The sequence below is a fragment of the Musa acuminata genome, chromosome BXJ1-3 (assembly GCF_036884655.1).
Source record: "Musa acuminata AAA Group cultivar baxijiao chromosome BXJ1-3, Cavendish_Baxijiao_AAA, whole genome shotgun sequence".
Classification (NCBI taxonomy): domain Eukaryota; kingdom Viridiplantae; phylum Streptophyta; class Magnoliopsida; order Zingiberales; family Musaceae; genus Musa; species Musa acuminata.
Window position 1 is genome coordinate 36,228,978 of NC_088329.1, and position 17,153 is coordinate 36,246,130.

General features: G+C 42.9%; 2 protein-coding genes, 1 long non-coding RNA gene and 1 pseudogene across 6 annotated transcripts; 3 read left to right on the forward strand and 1 right to left on the reverse strand.

Annotated features, from left to right (window-relative positions):
• The first annotated feature begins 1,193 nt into the window (after positions 1-1,193).
• Positions 1,194-3,065, forward strand: LOC103979643 (uncharacterized; annotated as a pseudogene).
• A 2,674-nt stretch (positions 3,066-5,739) lies between these two features.
• Positions 5,740-6,402, reverse strand: LOC103979438 (uncharacterized). Its single transcript, XM_009395586.3, has 2 exons — positions 6,265-6,402; positions 5,740-6,183 (listed from the first exon to the last, which is right to left on the reverse strand). Exons 1-2 carry the CDS (start codon positions 6,317-6,319, stop codon positions 5,867-5,869), a joined length of 372 nt encoding a protein of 123 aa, XP_009393861.2. The 5' UTR covers positions 6,320-6,402; the 3' UTR covers positions 5,740-5,866.
• Positions 6,403-6,500: 98 nt separating this feature from the next.
• On the forward strand, positions 6,501-9,550 carry LOC103979437 (UDP-glucose 6-dehydrogenase 4-like). 2 transcript variants are annotated; one of them, XM_018822839.2, is made up of 3 exons: positions 6,501-7,549; positions 7,632-7,698; positions 7,947-9,550. In XM_018822839.2, the coding sequence occupies exon 3, from the start codon at positions 7,965-7,967 to the stop codon at positions 9,405-9,407; it is 1,443 nt and encodes a 480-aa protein (XP_018678384.2). In that variant the 5' UTR covers positions 6,501-7,549; positions 7,632-7,698; positions 7,947-7,964; the 3' UTR covers positions 9,408-9,550. The 2 variants fall into 2 exon arrangements, with proteins under 2 accessions (XP_018678384.2, XP_009393860.2); XM_009395585.3 differs by lacking the exon at positions 7,632-7,698.
• A 280-nt stretch (positions 9,551-9,830) lies between these two features.
• LOC103979642 (uncharacterized) lies at positions 9,831-16,273 on the forward strand. Of its 3 annotated transcripts, XR_001977400.2 has the most exons (5): positions 9,831-10,026; positions 11,540-11,681; positions 11,833-14,062; positions 15,354-15,451; positions 15,576-16,273. It is a non-coding gene; the product is annotated as an uncharacterized LOC103979642 (long non-coding RNA). The 3 variants fall into 3 exon arrangements; XR_010492415.1 differs by having other exon boundaries at positions 15,354-16,273; XR_010492416.1 differs by having other exon boundaries at positions 15,360-16,273.
• The last annotated feature ends 880 nt before the right edge of the window (positions 16,274-17,153 follow it).

The window sequence follows — 17,153 nt, forward strand, 5'->3', positions numbered from 1 at the left end:
TTGGGAAGATTCTCCTCTATGTATTCATCAACTGTAACCAAAACTTTGCCAGGATGATTTTGATGCCTTGATTGAGAGTTTGTTGATGATGTTAAATCTGACATTAAAGCTCTGATCTACTGTCTTTCAGCATGATACATTCTTGGCATGTTGTTGCAAACAGCAACCAAAGTGCAGTTTGCATCCTTCAAGGAATTTGCATCGACTCTTATTCTCCTTACAGGTCAACTTCAATGATAAACCTGTTGAGATCAGACACAGATGAGGTGGGGATCATTAGGTCCAAATTGCAGGCAAAAACAAGGCCAGACAAGATTTAGTAGCAAAGAAAGCTGCTGAAATTGGTGAGCTAGAAACTTATTTGTCACTTGCATAACCTGAAAGTTCTTGGATTTTTTTGCTCTATCATATAGCTTCTGGAACTGATGATTTGTTATGATATATGCTATGCAAATTCTCCATTGTTAACACTTGCAGTTGCATGAATGCAGTGTTTGTGATGCTTGGTCTGCAGCTTTAAGATATTAGAGAAGCAAAGATCAATGTGCAGATTGCCTTGCTTCATGTTCTTTGGTGACCATGGTAGTACCACATCTTGGAGACAGTTTTCTTATGAGTTTACAATGTTTCTTTTATATATATATATATATATATATATATATATATATATATATAGTGGTAGGTAGCTTAGGGTTTAACACAGTGAATATATATTATGTATTGAACTCATTATTATGTTGCCTTTAGTTGTTATTACTGAATTCTTTTTCAAGTCACAAAATTGACTTAGACTTTTGATAGCAAATCTTGGGATGGAATCCTGTTTTTACCATTAATTTGTTACAGAAAAGTACAAAAGATCTTACTTTAGAGATATTTCTTTAGTGTGTCGTTTTCTTTTTTTATTACTTATTTCATGATAATAAAGTAATCTAAATCCTGAGTAATTATTAAGTACGTGAATCCAAATCCAAACATAGATCTAGTTGTTAGAAAAAAATCTTGGCATGCAAGGAACCTATGATTACAATGACTTACAAATTTGTTCTTAATCAATGAAGCAAATCCCAAATGATCATATCATAATTCTATATTCAATTTTTTCCAAGGTTAGGGATTTATTTCAGTCGTACTCACCATATCTAATGCAATAATAGATGCTCCACCTTTCTATCCCTATTAATTCCAATCAAATTTCATCCGTTCGATCCCAAACTTCATCATCCCAGCCGTTCCTTCTCCCACTACAATTTCCCAATCCCTTCTCTATATATATGTTCCCCCTCGTTAGCACTCGAGCGGGAAAGGAGAAGCAAGAAAGATGGCGGAGGCCAACAACAGTGACCGCAGTTCGATGGAGCAGCAACGGCAACGGCAACGGCAACAGCGTCAACAGCGACTCTTCTTTCAGCAGCACTGGCGACAGCTCTTGTTCATCCGGCAGCAGCTCCAACAGCAGCAGCAACCGCAGGCGTCGATCCACCATCAGCCGTCTTATAATCTCCGCCAACCTCTGCAGTGCACCATCCCCCGCTTCCTGTCTGATAATCTCGGCGCCACCGGCGTCCGACACTTCCAGGCCCCTCTGCCGCACCAGCCGCCCCCCTCGTCCTCCTCCTCCCATCCGCCGCCGGTCCCCTGCCTCCGCCCCCACCACGTCCCTCCACAGTCCCAGCCGGCGAGGCCTTCGGCTTCGGGAGTCGAGGTCGGCGCCGGCAGCAAGAGGCCCGTGAACCCCGTGGAGATAGAGATGGCTCACCAGGACGCGTTGATGGTCTGCAACCCCGACTTGAAGAGCCCCTTCGCCTCTGTGGAGGACGCTGTGCAAAGGTATGGATCCGTAGTTCAGTTGCGCTCTTAGGGTTTTGTTGCCTCTTTGCTTTTTCTTGGAAAAAAGACGATCTTTAGTGCTGTTTGATGAGACCATTTATGTATGGCTTATGGCTAAGTGTTCAAAGGGTTGGGAAGATTGAGACTCGTTAAAACGATAGAAAGAGGGGGAAAGAAGCGGGAAATCTGTGATGCCTGTTCTTGCAGGACAGAGATCTCTCGATTCTTGGTTTGATGGTATTGACGGTTCTTCACTGTGGATTTTGGTTCAATTGCATCCTTGAAGATGAATGTTCAATCTGGGAGTCGTACGGAGGCGAATCTAAATGGTTTATTGCATCAACCTGGGGTTTGATTCCGATACCTAATGATGCTTCGTACTTGTTCGTGAATTGCATCTATCACATTTTCCTGGTTTTCTCTTTTCATTAATTATCTTGATTAGCTGCTTTTGATGTAATTTATGTCATGCAGGGGAAGGGATTCATTTCACAGTTTGCCTTTGAATTTTTCAGGCTGCTGCCTTATCATGTGGTGTCTGACTATAATGCTGAAGAAGATGATCGGGTTCTTGAGAGTGATACTACAGGAGATAGCAAGTCACGCTCCCAGCAGTGGGACAACGACGTCCTTGACGCAGTCACAAAGGTCAACGCTACGTTTGAGAAGCAAGTTCGTAACTTCAACATGATGTTACGGAAGAGAGCACAAGGAGAGTTCAGATCAGAGGAGAGGCTTATGCTAGAGCATGCTTTATTGCAAGAAGAGAAGGAAGCTTTGTTGAAGACAAAAGTAGAAATCGAATCCAGAGAGAAGGCTGATAAGGAAGCAGCGGAAGCCCAAATGCGGATGGCCATGGCCCAGGGAGAACAAACTCAAGCAGAGCGCCGGTCTCATGCAAATGTTCACGCTGCATCCCGTCGTAACGAGGGGTCTGGCGACCAGGGAGGTAACATGGATGGACTTCATGGGTGGAATTACTCAAAGAAAGATGAAGAGCCATCAAAGGATTCTTCTGAATGATGAAAATGAACCTGAATGGAAACATTGGAGGCAAGGTGAGTGGAAAGAAGTGTGGCTGCTGAACTTGAATTTTTGGCAATAGTAGGTTGAATTTGGCTGCTATTATCTTGAGGGAACCCAAAATTTCTTCCCATGCTGCTCACAAATTGTCATTTCACATGATCCATCATATTTTTTGGAGATCTGAAATTGCATGAAAGAGTGCTTAGCTTGAAGCAAGAAAGCATTAACTCTATTATTTGATCTGATGCAGTGAATATCAGGTCGCAGTTGCAGGGCAGCTAAGTCAAAAGCTTGTTATCATGTCAACCAGCTATTTTTAGCTTGAAGATTTTGAGTTTGGCTGCCTAGAAAGTTAACAAGGATATACCTTTCATGTGTGTTTGTGCTTCAACTGAGACATACTTTTTGATACTGCCATGGGAAGTACTTGAAGAACATCATTATAAAGTTTAGTGTTGACTGGTTGTCTTTTACCAACACCATGATTGAAACTCATCTGAGTCACATATTTCTGCTTGATGAGTTGATGTTGAATTAGAGGTTTCTTGGTTTTCTTGAAGGTGGAGTGGCAGTCACAGTGGTTTCTTATAAATCAAAACATCCTTCTGCATGAAGTCTGCATGAACAGTTGCCAAGTTGCAATATTTGTCAACAGAAGTACATAAAGTGCAACATCATGCAGTGCATTGAAGCATACCATCAATCAGCTACTCTGCAATGTGAAGGTACGCACCTCATCACTTGACCACTGGCCTGTAAAACCCTGAGCTCCAAGGACATGAATGATCTGACAAAGAAGATATGTGAGATGTGAGAATTCTGCAGTTATGTGGCCACTTTGGGAGGAGAGAAATGCCTAGGGTTTCCTATCAGAGAGAGAAAAATCCTAAAGTGTAAAATATTATGAGAAAGATTGGTAGGTGCCCTTCTTTACACTTGTTAAATCATAGATGATCCTTGAAATCACAAATATCATAAGCATCCTTTAAAAATTCAATAAAAAATCATAAATATCTTTTGGAAAGTCTGCTAACTTCAGGGAAGTAATCATAACATTTTCAACTTTACAGACGGAGATAAGAAAGTTTCCTATAACATCTAGTGTTGGAAACCAGAACTTGAGATATGAAGCAAAAGGAAAATTTAATTTATATAAGAGCTAAAGATTGACAAATTATTTTTCTTGATGTTGGAAGTTGAAAGCCATTATGTAGAAATTTTCAACAGACCTGACTTAAGAAGAAATCTTAGATTTTCTCCAGAATTAATATGAAATCATGTCCATAAATTCTGGATGGTATGCAATCATCCATCTTAAGAATTAATGACAAAGCCTTTTAGTTTCAGAACTTGGTGTTGTTTCATGCACTTAAAAATGGAAATCTCTCAGATCACTAGTGATTTTGCCTAACAACCATCTACACAACATCTTTCTGTCTCTAAAATTTCATAGTTGAATGGTGAAAATGGAACTGTTGTCACATCCACTCTATTAAATTCCTAATCAAAGATTGAAAATAAACTAAGGGGGAATGTCATATGGCTATTTGGTCAGAATTGGTAGGATGGCATCAGAAATATAATTTGATCAATATGGATTGGAACAGCAGCAGCTCATGATGTCTTCTATGCTGCTGTCATATCAGCTGGAAAGGAAGGAGACTGTCATTTGGATAGACACATGATGCTCAAACATGACCCTCAAAGCACTACATCTTTACCTGCTCTCAGCAAGCAGAAACAGGAAATGAAAGATGTAAAGATTGTCTCATTAACAACATGGAGGAGTGTGGAACAGCATGGCATGTTGAGTGAAGGCATCAAGGAAGCATGGACAGTGTTCAGGCACATGGAATCAGTGACTTTTTTCCTTGATTTCTTTGTGACCTTGTGGCCATACCATCCTTGTCCTCACACAGAAAAAAAAGAGAGGCATATTAATCCTGATTTATCTTTTCACAAATTTTTTTTTTTTCCTCAGTTCACAATGGAGATATTGTTTTTTGGTCTTGGCCTCATTTATAGTACATTTTGCATGAATGAGATATATTTATATTCAAGTTTTTGATTTAGGCATCATATTCCACCAATCTCCATAGGCTTGAAACTTTCAGTGATGGCCATCCATGTTATGGTTGGGTTAACTTGGATTTCAATTGCCCTTAAGCAGATTATTTGTAGCCCTAATCTAAGGCATCTGTAGAGATGTTATGTTTTGTTCCTAGGCCAGTCTCTGGAGAGCTCTTAGCACTGGAGTGTCACAGCTACTGGATTAAAGTTATAATCTGTTCTTGGAACTTTGTGAGTATCATGTGTAGTGGACCAGATGTTGTTGATGTCCTTGTTTGGAGGATAACTAAATTAAAAGTGTATACATGGGTAGCAGAGCTTTTCTTGTTGATTTGTCAGGCATCTCATGAGTCACATGATATGTGGGGAAGATCTGCCATTCTTGTCTTGGATTCTAATAGTCTTCAGATTTAGACTCTTGGGATACATGTGATCTTGAGACAGATCCTGTGAGTGAAAGAGTCAGAAATTGCTACCACACCTTCTGACAGTATCCTTTTTCTTTCTTTTATGCTTTTGAGGAAGGAAAAAAAGAGGGGGTGGGTGGGGGAGGAGAACTGCAAAATGCATATGCCTTCAATCTGCTTGTCACCATTAATTTCTCTTTCTGCAGGTTAACAAATGGTACATGGAATTAGCACTTCTTACTTTCCATGTGATTTCTTGTGATCTTTTCTTTTATGAGTTTCTACATCCAAAATAGCTTGTAAGGATTTGCAGTATCATTCCTAAGCTTGGCATTCTTATGCTCTTTGATGGCCTTTCACAGCAAAGTCTGTTCATGGAAAGAGAAGAAAGTGCAAGCACAAGAGATAGCATTCTGTAGGAGAACTTTCCACTAGCACTAAAGAGAAGAACAAGGCTTCATCCTTCGAAAGAAGAAGAGGAGGAGGAGGAGGAGGACATCAAGTATAAGAAGTCTGTAAGCTTCCCTTCAGCTTCACTGGCAGTGGATCTGAGTGCTGATGACAGGAAAGTCCTGGGGAGTCATCCAGGCGTACTTGAACCTGATCGGAGCGCCCCTCGTTAACGGTCGGCCACCGCCGACGATGCACCGCTCCTCGTCCACCGGCCTGATGGCGCGGCGGTTGACCGGCTCGACGCTGCTGAGGCCGTAGCACCGCAGGAGCACCCGCGACTGCGAGCACTCGCAGGTGTTGGTCACCAACACCTCGTACTCCGGCTTCCCTTCCACGGTGCCTCCTGTCCTCGTCTGACGCACGGCGATGTCAGATGAACTGCATGGCTCTGCGAGACCTGCATGAAGAGCATTAACTCTGCGATGAGTTCGAAGCAGATCACTCTGAGTGTGGCAATAGACAGTAGCAGAAAACTTGCCCCCACTGCTGGTGCAAAGAAGAAGTGCCAATAAGAGGTTGAGAAGTCTTGCCATCCTCCACTCCTTGTGTTCTTGCAAGTCAAGTGCAGGTTATTTATAGAGAGAGAGAGAGAGAGAGAGAGAGAGAGAGAGAGAGAGATGTCTGCAATGATTCAGTTGGTCTAAGCTGCAATCGTGGGATCATCCATGTTCTTCTGAACTAGCTCGGCCTACACGTTTTCACCAGGTAAAGGACATGCCTAACAAAACCATGCATTCAGATTCACTCAGATCCAACAGCTAAGTATGATTAGATCCTCAAGGGCGGTCAATCCAAAAAAATGAAATCTGGACTTGTGAGAACCGAGCGTGTTTGCCAACCGAATTCACTGAATCACAGATCTGAAAGTATGAGGCTCAACCAATTTGTCTTTTTAGGTTTGTCACTGCCCGAGCTGGATCATAACCAAGGTTGAATTCAGACAAATGCTCCGACAGGATCTGATCCTGTATCTTGGAGCTTCCTCTCATGCTTTTGTTCTCTACTGCCTGATGAACTGTTGTCCTCTTCCTGCAGATAGGAAAATTCCCAGATGCTCACATGGATGAAGATAACCCTCTGTCTTGCTTTATTTGCTGTTTCTTTCTTGTTGTGTCTCTTTCAGAATCCAAGTGGGAGAGCAGCAATCGGTGGAGGGGAATGGTGTGAGGAAGCTACTAATTCCTATATTCTTCAAACCACCTTCATTAGAGACTAACTTACATTATTATAACCAGAGTTAGAGTTGATTAGGCACATAGCTATAGATGAATCATTCCTCCAAACTGCACAGCAGAGTTTATCCTAAGATTTCCTTTTAATGAGACACTGTTCCTTTTAATGACTTGGTTGACTTTGCTTTACTTGGTGGTCAAGTTGCCATCTCTTGTTCAACTGCAAGTGTGTCCAACTCCTCATTGTGGCAGGCATAAGGTATTAAGAACATGCTGAAAGCAGTGCAGGTAAAAGAGTCAATGCATGCATCATGTTCTTCCGTGACAAGAATGTTCTCAGATGCAGCTTGAATCGCATGGCGTGCTATGTTCTTTTGTATTGGCTAAACTTTGCAAGACAAAATGCAAGTAGACATGTTCTTAGCTTTGACGGTGGAATCGGTCCTCCTCGATTGTCGAGGCTAACAGAGACCGATTCCTCAGCCTTCAGCAACACATGGTAGATGAACAGAGCAGGACCGGTGAGATCTGGCTACAGGTTCTGCGGCTAAGCTCACCTACGGTTCTCTCCGTTTTCTGGTGATCTAAGAGGTATGACACAGTTTTGATTTCTTGTAGCTGTTGTTCTTTTCTAGCCTAACTCAAAAAGAGTTACTGACAACGATGGCTGAAGGGGTTGACTTTTGAGGCAGAGGTTGAATGCATGGTTTCAGCGAGTCAGAGATAATAAAAGCTGCTTGGTAAAGAAGATCCTCTGTGTCTGCATGTCTAATTTGCATACTGTATCGTACTGATGTACTACACTGTGGTATTGACATGATCGAACATGTTGTCGATCTGTCCTGTGAGTCAACCGTGCTTTGATTCTGAACTCACTGACTTTTTGTATGGCTGACTTGTTTGATCCTAGATTTCATAAGTCAACGTCATCTTGTAGCCCTTTGGCTGTCATCTTTGATGTTTGATGTTGATCTCATGGTGACTGCAGAGTGGTCGAAGGTCGAAGATGGTGAAGATCTGCTGCGTCGGAGCGGGCTACGTCGGCGGCCCCACCATGGCAGTCATCGCCCTGAAGTGCCCGGCCGTCGAGGTGGTGGTCGTCGACATCTCCGTCGCCCGCATCACCGCGTGGAACAGCGAGCAGCTCCCCATCTACGAGCCCGGCCTCGACGACGTGGTGAAGCAGTGCCGGGGGCGGAACCTGTTCTTCAGTACCGACATCGAGAAGCACATCGCCCGGGCGGACATCATCTTCGTCTCCGTCAACACGCCGACGAAGACCCGCGGCCTCGGCGCCGGCAAGGCCGCCGACCTCACCTACTGGGAGAACGCGGCCCGCATGATCGCCGACGTCGCCAAGGCCGACAAGATCGTGGTCGAGAAGTCCACCGTCCCCGTCAAGACCGCTGAGGCGATCGAGAAGATCTTGATCCACAACAGCCGGGGCGTCAACTTCCAGATCCTGTCCAACCCGGAGTTCCTCGCGGAGGGCACGGCCATCAAGGACCTGTTCAACCCCGACCGGGTACTCATCGGCGGCCGGGAGACCCCCGAGGGGAAGAAGGCGGTGCAGGCGCTGAAGCAGGTCTACGCCAACTGGGTTCCCGAGGACAGGATCATCACCACCAACCTGTGGTCCGCGGAGCTCTCCAAGCTCGCCGCCAACGCGTTCCTGGCGCAGAGGATCTCGTCGGTGAACGCGATCTCGGCGCTCTGCGAGGCCACCGGGGCGGACGTGGCCGAGGTGGCCTACGCCATCGGGAAGGACACCAGGGTCGGGCCCAGGTTCTTGAGCGCCAGCGTCGGGTTCGGCGGCTCCTGCTTCCAGAAGGACATCCTCAACCTCGTGTACATCTGCGAGTGTCATGGCCTCCCGGAGGTGGCCAACTACTGGAAGGACGTGATCAAGATCAACGACTACCAAAAGAGCCGCTTCGTCAACCGGGTCGTCTCCTCCATGTTCAACACCGTGTCGGAGAAGAAGATCGCGGTGCTGGGGTTCGCCTTCAAGAAGGACACGGGCGACACCAGGGAGACGCCCGCCATCGACGTCTGCAAGGGGCTGCTGGGCGACAAGGCCAAGGTCTGCATCTACGACCCGCAAGTGACGGAGGAGCAGATCCAGCGCGACCTGGCGCTCAACAAGTTCGACTGGGACCACCCCGTCCACCTCCAGCCGATGAGCGCCACGGAGGTGAAGCCGGTGGCGGTCACCAGGGACGCTTACGAGGCCACCAAGGGGGCGCACGGCGTCTGCATCCTCACCGAGTGGGACGAGTTCAAGAAGCTAGACTACGTCAGGATCTACGAGAGCATGCAGAAGCCGGCGTTCATGTTCGACGGACGCAACGTGGTGGATCCACAGAAGATGAGGGAGATCGGCTTCATCGTCTACTCCATCGGCAAGCCGCTGGATTCATGGCTCGTTGACAGACCTGCCGTAGTCTAATTCTGAGCTTTTCCCACAGCAGTATTCCACCCTTCCTTCTTCCATCCATCCATCTCATCTATTTACTTCGTCCACTTACCAATTATTGTCACCTCAATCTTCTTGCAAAGACCAAAATCCATCGCTAGTCTTTTACTACTCAATATCAACTTTTGGTTGACTATAATACGATAGATTTTAAATTGGGCGAACATTAATCCCAAAACCTTAAACTATTAAGAAATGATATAAATATATTAATCCGTTACATGATAATCGACTTAATTCCATTTATACCCATCACATTTTGTCTAAAGACAAGCCATACATCAGTATAATTTTGGCTTTATGAACATGGAAAGGGGTAATTGAGTACTTTCACGTATGCTAAGCCCCCGATCATCGAACATGGGAACAAAAATAGGAAGCGTGGCGAGCTATTTATTTGCGCACCCATTTGGCCGCCAAATTCTACGATTTCGATCGAATCCTGTGTCGGTTCGTCCTCTGGATCTGCGAACCGACGCCGGAATCTGCTCTCACGATCGGTACAGTTACTGCGCATTTTCTTGCCGACGTTGGGTTCTAGGGTTAGGGTTTGCTCGTCTCCTGCTAGCCTGGGCTCCTTGCCGGATCTCTGGTACATGTTTTGACGCGCCTTTGGTCGTTCCCCATTCTGATTTATCTCGTAGGATGTTAAGATCGTTTCTAGGGTTGTGATTTGTACGGGTTCTTGATTCGAACATTGTTCATTAGCCTCTTCGCCGTTTGCAACGCTTTGCTATCTCGTCGTTGCTTTGCGGCGTCGCGATCGGGCAAATGAACAATGTTCGTGAGGTCCTTCCGAATTGGGATCTGGCAGCTTTCTTGTTCGTGTTCTTCTGTAATGGAACCTTTAATGAGTCCTGTGAGTATGCACAGGGAAGGAGTAAATGATATTGATTGCCTTGTCTGCAGTAGTTGAGATGGCCTTTTAGAGCAAAAGAGGATCTTTATTGCTTTTCACAATAGTGTTTTGCTAAAGTGGTGGTGCTTATTCCAGTAAATTTTTCTTGATGGCTGTTAAGTAATTGGAAATATGGAATGGAGTTGTATGTGCCAGATGAATGTATCCGTTAGTAACTATTCGACTCTAAAGTGTTCGATCGAAAACATTTGTGATTAGTCTTCCTCCTCATCTTGAGTGCTTGTGTAGAATTAGCTCGTCTGCATCGAATTGTAAACTATTTTAGTTATCTAGAGAGACTGGCCGAGTCAGACCATTGTTTTGGTTCTTTTCTTATTGTAAAGGTTAAAATCACTTAGAAGAAGCACCCAAATTGCCCAGATTAATCTGGAGGTGGTCAGAACTGGTTGAGGTACAATTGGAAGTGGCCTTTGGCCAACTTTGATCAAATTACAACCCAGCTTCCCAAAACCCTTGGACTTCAGAATTTGGCCTGACTGGTCCTAATGTAAATCTGCCGGTCATGCAGTATTGTGGTGAGAAACCAATCGAGAAGGTTATGTACTGCAAAATCATGATCATATTGTGTGGGTTGGCTATGTAGTGGAATAGTTGAATTCATCTTGCAAAGTGCTACAAATTTTGATGGTGGGAGAGGGAGAGTGAAGGGAAGGGAAGGTACAGTTCGTTATTATTCAATTGGAATTTTAAGCTGGCAAAGCATATTATCCATTATCAGATTAGGAGAATAAAATTTGCTACTCGATTAGTATGTAACTCTAAATTTAACATATAGGTTATAGCTGGTATCAATTGCCTCAAACAAGATTATTTTTTGGTATCTTGATTGAACAAGATCTGCTATCAAGGTGGATCTTAAGCATGGAGTTGTTCTGTCATCTACATTTTTTTTTCCGTGGCTCCTACATTGCTACTATGAAGAGCGGAATTATGAGTGTAAGTCATTTTTGTCCGTTCCTCTCGATCCATCCAACATCCTTCCCTCCCTTGCTGTCACAAGCTCACTCTTGCTTCCTCCAAACATCTGTTGTTTGTGCAGTGATTAGTTTTTACCAGAGCAACGATGAAACAAAACATGATCTGAAAAGCTATTTTTTAATTGTTATCAAGAAATGTTTGACTTTTTAGTGTTTTATGCATTATCTCCTAAAATTCTTTTATTTATTATACTTTTCTGGCTTGTTAGAATTTCAGGTCATACATATTTCTCAAGCATAACAAGCAGCCTTTGGTTGATGATAGGACCAGCCAACATGTTATTGAGCAAGTCAGACAACTGGAGTGTGATAGTCACCTGGCATCAGTTGCTAAGGTTCTTCCATCTAGGGGTATGTTCGGAATCTTCGTCTTTAGGTCTTCCATGTTAGACTGCGATAGTCACCTGGCATCTTTAGGTCTGATCGTGACAATCATACACTTCTACTTGAATGTGAGAGTAATTTTCTTGACATAGGTGGCTTAACTTGTTTTGATTTACAGATGGACTGCTGAAAATCTTGAACAGCAACAGAGATATAAAAATTGTGAGTACTCTTGCTATGGATACTAAGTTACTTAGTGTACATGGTAGGACTTCTTTATTACCTGGGATGGGCAACATCTCTGAAGGGATTTTTCCAGGGCAAAGCAAACGGCGTTTTTGTGATGATGAAGCTTACTTATTTACATGCCAGCATCCAGAGCAAGTGGACCAGAATGTGCATTTGAATCCATACACAGAAACTGAGTTTACAGCCTCTCTGCCACCAGCTTCAGCTAGTTTCATTACATTTGTGACTTCCATCTTTTGATCTTGTAAGGAGAGAGTGAAGGCTTATAAGTGATTCGATGACTTAGGCTTAGTTGTTGCCAATCACGATTTGAAGAAAACTGAGGCTGCTGTTCATGTGGATGTTTCTGACAAGGTACTGGTAGCAGCCAGCTTACATATGATTGTAGTGATGAAGAAACTGTTTTGGAATCACCTGTTGGGGTTGATTTTGTTTCTAGTTATTTGAAAATTGCCGTCAAGCAGATAAGTTTTTATCACCTTCTTTTGATTACTTTCCTCGAAAACCTTTTGTTATTGGAGTGAATCATCGAGCTGATGTTCTGGAGTCATGTTCACATAGTTGCAAGAAAATTGAGGAATCTAGTCATTATGCTTCTCCAGTGGTAAATTCAAGCGGTTGTCATTTAGTGAACAAAGATGACAGAGAACAGTCGATAGGGTCTTGTGTCATTCCAATGCCTGATTCTTGTTCGTTGGAATCAGAAAATACAGTTGTACTTACACAAAACTGACTGTAGCTGCTTGGATGAGGGTTCAGTTAGATGCATAAGACAGCATATGAAGGTTGCATGAAAAAAGCTTGAGAAATTTTGGGAACAGGATAAAATTGATATGGGGTTTATGTGACATGGGAGAGGATGTAGCCCATAAGTGGACCACAGAGGAGCATTTGTTCCTAGAAGTTGTCCTATCAAATCCTGCATCATTGGGTAAGAACTTATGGGTTGTATTGCCTTTATTTTTCCTGCTCGAAGTAAAAACGAGTTAGTCAGTTACTGCTTCAATGTGTTCATGCTACAGAAGAGAGCTGAACAGAACTGGTTAGATCCACTGAATGCTGATAGTGATGATGACAAATGGCAAGGAAGTGATGATAATGAGTTTGCAGCCGAAGAGGAAATTGAATAAGATTCTGTTGTAGAGACACTTCCAGATGAAGATGCTGTTACTTTTAACAAAGTTGAGCATGAGGATGATGAGATGAATGAAGATGATGAGGATGGCGAGGAGCATGACGACTATGCCGCCATTGCTGGGGAGAATGATGCAGGTTTCTCTGGTGGTACTAAAGGCTACAATATTGATAGGCCAAACTTTCTGCCTCCCATGGAACACAGACGAGCATTTGCAGACTTCTATGGTGGAGCTAGATGTTCAAGATGAATCAGGCACATCCTATGAGCGCCTGCATGGTGCAGGTTCCTGTGGTCTTGCTAACATTGTGGTTGCCAGCACGGTCTGACGAAGGGACTCTATGAGATCTTGCGTAGGGAGCACAAAAATGATGGTTCAAGTGATTCGTTGAATCGGGTGCTCTTCGATGACCAATGGCGCATGAGATCATGGGAAATCAGTTTTACATGTGGAGCAGGAAAAGATGATGGATATCCTGTCGCGTATCACCAATAATCAGGACTTTGGCATGGAGGTTCATCAGAATGACAAAATCGACAGTCATGATTTTGACATGCCCTTGTAGTTGCATCTAGCAAGGTTTTCCCTTGTCGCATTCATTGCACCCTCAACTAGAGGTTCATCAGAATGACAAAATCGACAGTCATGATTTTGACATGCCCTTGTAGTTGCATCTAGCAAGGTTTTCCCTTGTCGCATTCATTGCACCCTCAACTAGATATCTTGAATTATCTGAAGCTGTGCTCTGTTAAATCATGCTGGTGGGTATTAGTCTTTCCAATTTTCCCTTTGTGCATTATCGAAGATCAGCAGCTTTGCTTCTTGTAAAGTTAGAATTTGAAAGTGAGGTTGCTCATGGTTCCATGGGGTACTAAAAGCGGCTCACATGGACTGCTTCCACTACAAGTTGTACAATTCTTGTAGCTTGGCCCTCTCCTTCAGAACTGTTATCGAGAGAAACATGCATTGTAGATCCAACAAAATAAAGCATTTGATATGATATGACATCTATCTTTTGTCGAGGTCTGTTCTCTATCCTTGTTTCATCTCATTACGAAATCTCTGGCTTTCTATTCGTGCATGTTTGTTAGCTATACTGTTTACAGGATTTTAGAGGAAAAATATTTTGTTGGAGAATATTACCTATTGCTTCCCAATTGTGCTTATGTTGTAGAAGAATAGCATCAAAACATTTTCTTCTTTTTTCTCTTTCTTTTTTGACACATCATTAGGCCCTTTTCTTGCTATTTAATTCCTGAGAGCAGAAGGCCAGGAATGAATGGGCTTGACATATAGCCTACCTGTTCTTCCATCAAACAAGAGGAGGAGCCAAATGATCATATTCTCACTACAAAATTTGAAGTCGGAATGATCATATTTCCCAATGTTGACCCGAACAATGGTGGAGATAAAGGTCAAACTAAAGAGCTGCAAAGACAATCGAAACCTAAAAGCACCCTCCAAAATCTGGAGAATTTTATATGAAGGCAATTGTTGATTCTTCTCTGTTCATTAGTCTTCAAGCTCCCAGATTCCACATTAATTCATAGAAATCTTAAATCATAGTGCATATTGATCCCACTGGTTACTAATGAGATCCTCAAGACATTTATAGAGGTGAAATGAGTTCTACACCCTCTATTCTGCTTCTTTAGCCTTACGCTCATTGCATATGGCTATTCTAATTTCAAATTGGCAAAGGTCTCTAAGATTGTAGCCCTCTAAATCCTTGATTTCACATCCAATAATCACCTTTAGTACCCTTGAGAGAATCAAATCATTTTTTTTTTTCAATTTTCACCTTGTTTTCGGAATTGAGTTGCTTGATCATTTGAAGGATTACTTAATAATGAATGGTATCACTATCTAAATCAACAATGTAGCGATAGGATTGTTTTTGATATCATGCATGTTTTAAATGGGTGAAACACATGGCCTGAAGTTGTGCGGTAAACTAAATTTACTGCAATATCCAAAGTTCCAAGTACTGCTTGACAGATACTCAAATTGGTGATCTTTTTCTATCTGTAATTTGCAGAGGATATACAGTGTTAGCTACAGAATGCACACACCAAAATGGTCTGTAGGGTTTCTCATTTTAACAGGGATGGCATAAGTTCTTATCTCTTGCCTTACATAAAAAAGGATGAACTACTTTTACCATATTTCCTGTCATGTTTTCATCAAAGATACACCAAGTTTTTCATACAACTGCTAAGTTAATACTACAAGTATAGATGGTGGTCCATCTGTGCATTGTTGCAAAAGGCCTTTTGTCACAGGTATCATCTGTTCTTCTTGACCGTGTCTCCAGTTGCAGGAAGCTGGTGTAATAGCCTTTTCTACACCTAGCCCCAGGTTTTCCAAACAATAAGGTTGCTGGCCATGTTGATCCTGTGGTCTACACCAACAGTGAGCCCACGCCCAGCTACCTCCACTGTCATTCTATTAAGACCATTCAATGGTGTTCAATACTAGTGGTGGTGTGTCATTGTAATGAGGCTTAGCTGAAACCAGCTTTTCTACCGCTTCACAGGCCTCTTGCCTTGGATTTTAAAAGCCTACAGGGTGGGTCTCCTTCCCTCCACCTTCTAACTCTGAGTTGTTCCCCCCTGAGCTCTTAAGAAACGAGCCATGGAGAGTCATCCTTCTTTCAGCATTGCCGCCGCTGCCACCCCAACGCCTCGGCCTGTCCTCATCGCGGTTCTCGTCCTGGCGACGTTCCAGATTGCAATCGCCATGGTGCACGAAGCTGAATTGGCACGATTCTGCAGCCATTACCGGCACCAGCATGAAGAGAGCTCCACCTCCTCGCCACACCACATGCCTTCCTGGTGCTCCCAGATCTTGCAAAGTCTGCTTCCGCTGCCACCGCCCGATGAAGTTGATCCAAGGTATGGGGTGGAGAAGCGGCTCGTGCCGACGGGGCCCAACCCTCTGCACAACTGAACTGATTAGTGTTTCATCATCATCAGAAGTATGTGGTCTCCCAGCCTGTGTGTTCTGGTCATCTCAATCTCTCCTATATATTGTATTGTTTGGCTACAACTTACTCCTCTTCTCTACCTTCTTCTCATTTCCCTGATGCTTTTTTTGAGGGGAACTTGAGGCTGTATTGAATGAGGCTTGGTGTGAGCTCTCTTGTTCAGAGAAGAGCTGTTTAATGATATGTTTAATGGAGTTTAGAGACTTACAGTGGAGGATATGTTGGAATCCTAATGTTCTACTTTGCTATGTGATAACTCAGTTTCTCTCTAGTCCTTATGAGACTTTCTCGGTAGGCTCAAGAGAAGGTCATGAGTTCATTTATTGCAGGAATTGAAAGCACCCCACCTTTTTCGGTGGAGCAGCAGCTACCACCATATCACCACCACAATTTAAATGTTCATGTGATGGTTTTAGTACAGGATGACTCAATTATTGTTTGCCATTCTCGAGTCCTGTGGTTCCGTTGCTTGCAGGGTGAGTTGGTAGCTCCATCTTTGTTTGCCCCAAGTATATTCCTTTGCCTGTTCAGTAACTTTGTATCTGATGTAGCGGAGCCTTCTAAGTAGATGTATATATATATATATGCCTTACTTAGAGCATTAAAATTGACCAAAAATACAGCAAAAAAAAAGAAAGAGTAAACGCTACAAATTGAGGAAAACTGAAAATTTTTCCTCTCCGTCTAATTTTTTTTTTTGCACGAGGCATTTATTTTTTGTTGAGTGTTATTTAGATTCAATTAGATATTTAGTCGTTTTGATCGTTTCTTGAACTTGTTAACTAAGTATAAATGCTCAATAAAAGAGAGAGATCTAAAGTAAAATCCCATTCCCTTTTTGTGAAATTAGTTTTTTATTTGATCATTGATTTATATAATCAATTTTCATTCTCAAATTCTCTGAGCTTTGCTATTTAAGTATGACAAAATTTCATCTTAAATAGGTGATTATAAGCTTATGATTTCTATCGTAAACCTTTTGCTTTAACAGCGAACCATTGCACAAATTCAAGTTTTTGGATATTTCCATTCATGTACATGCCTGAAAAATTAAAAAAAGATTGAAGGGTTTGGGGAAGAATCAATGTCTGCAATCTAAATATAGATATGAAGATATAAAGAGATTAT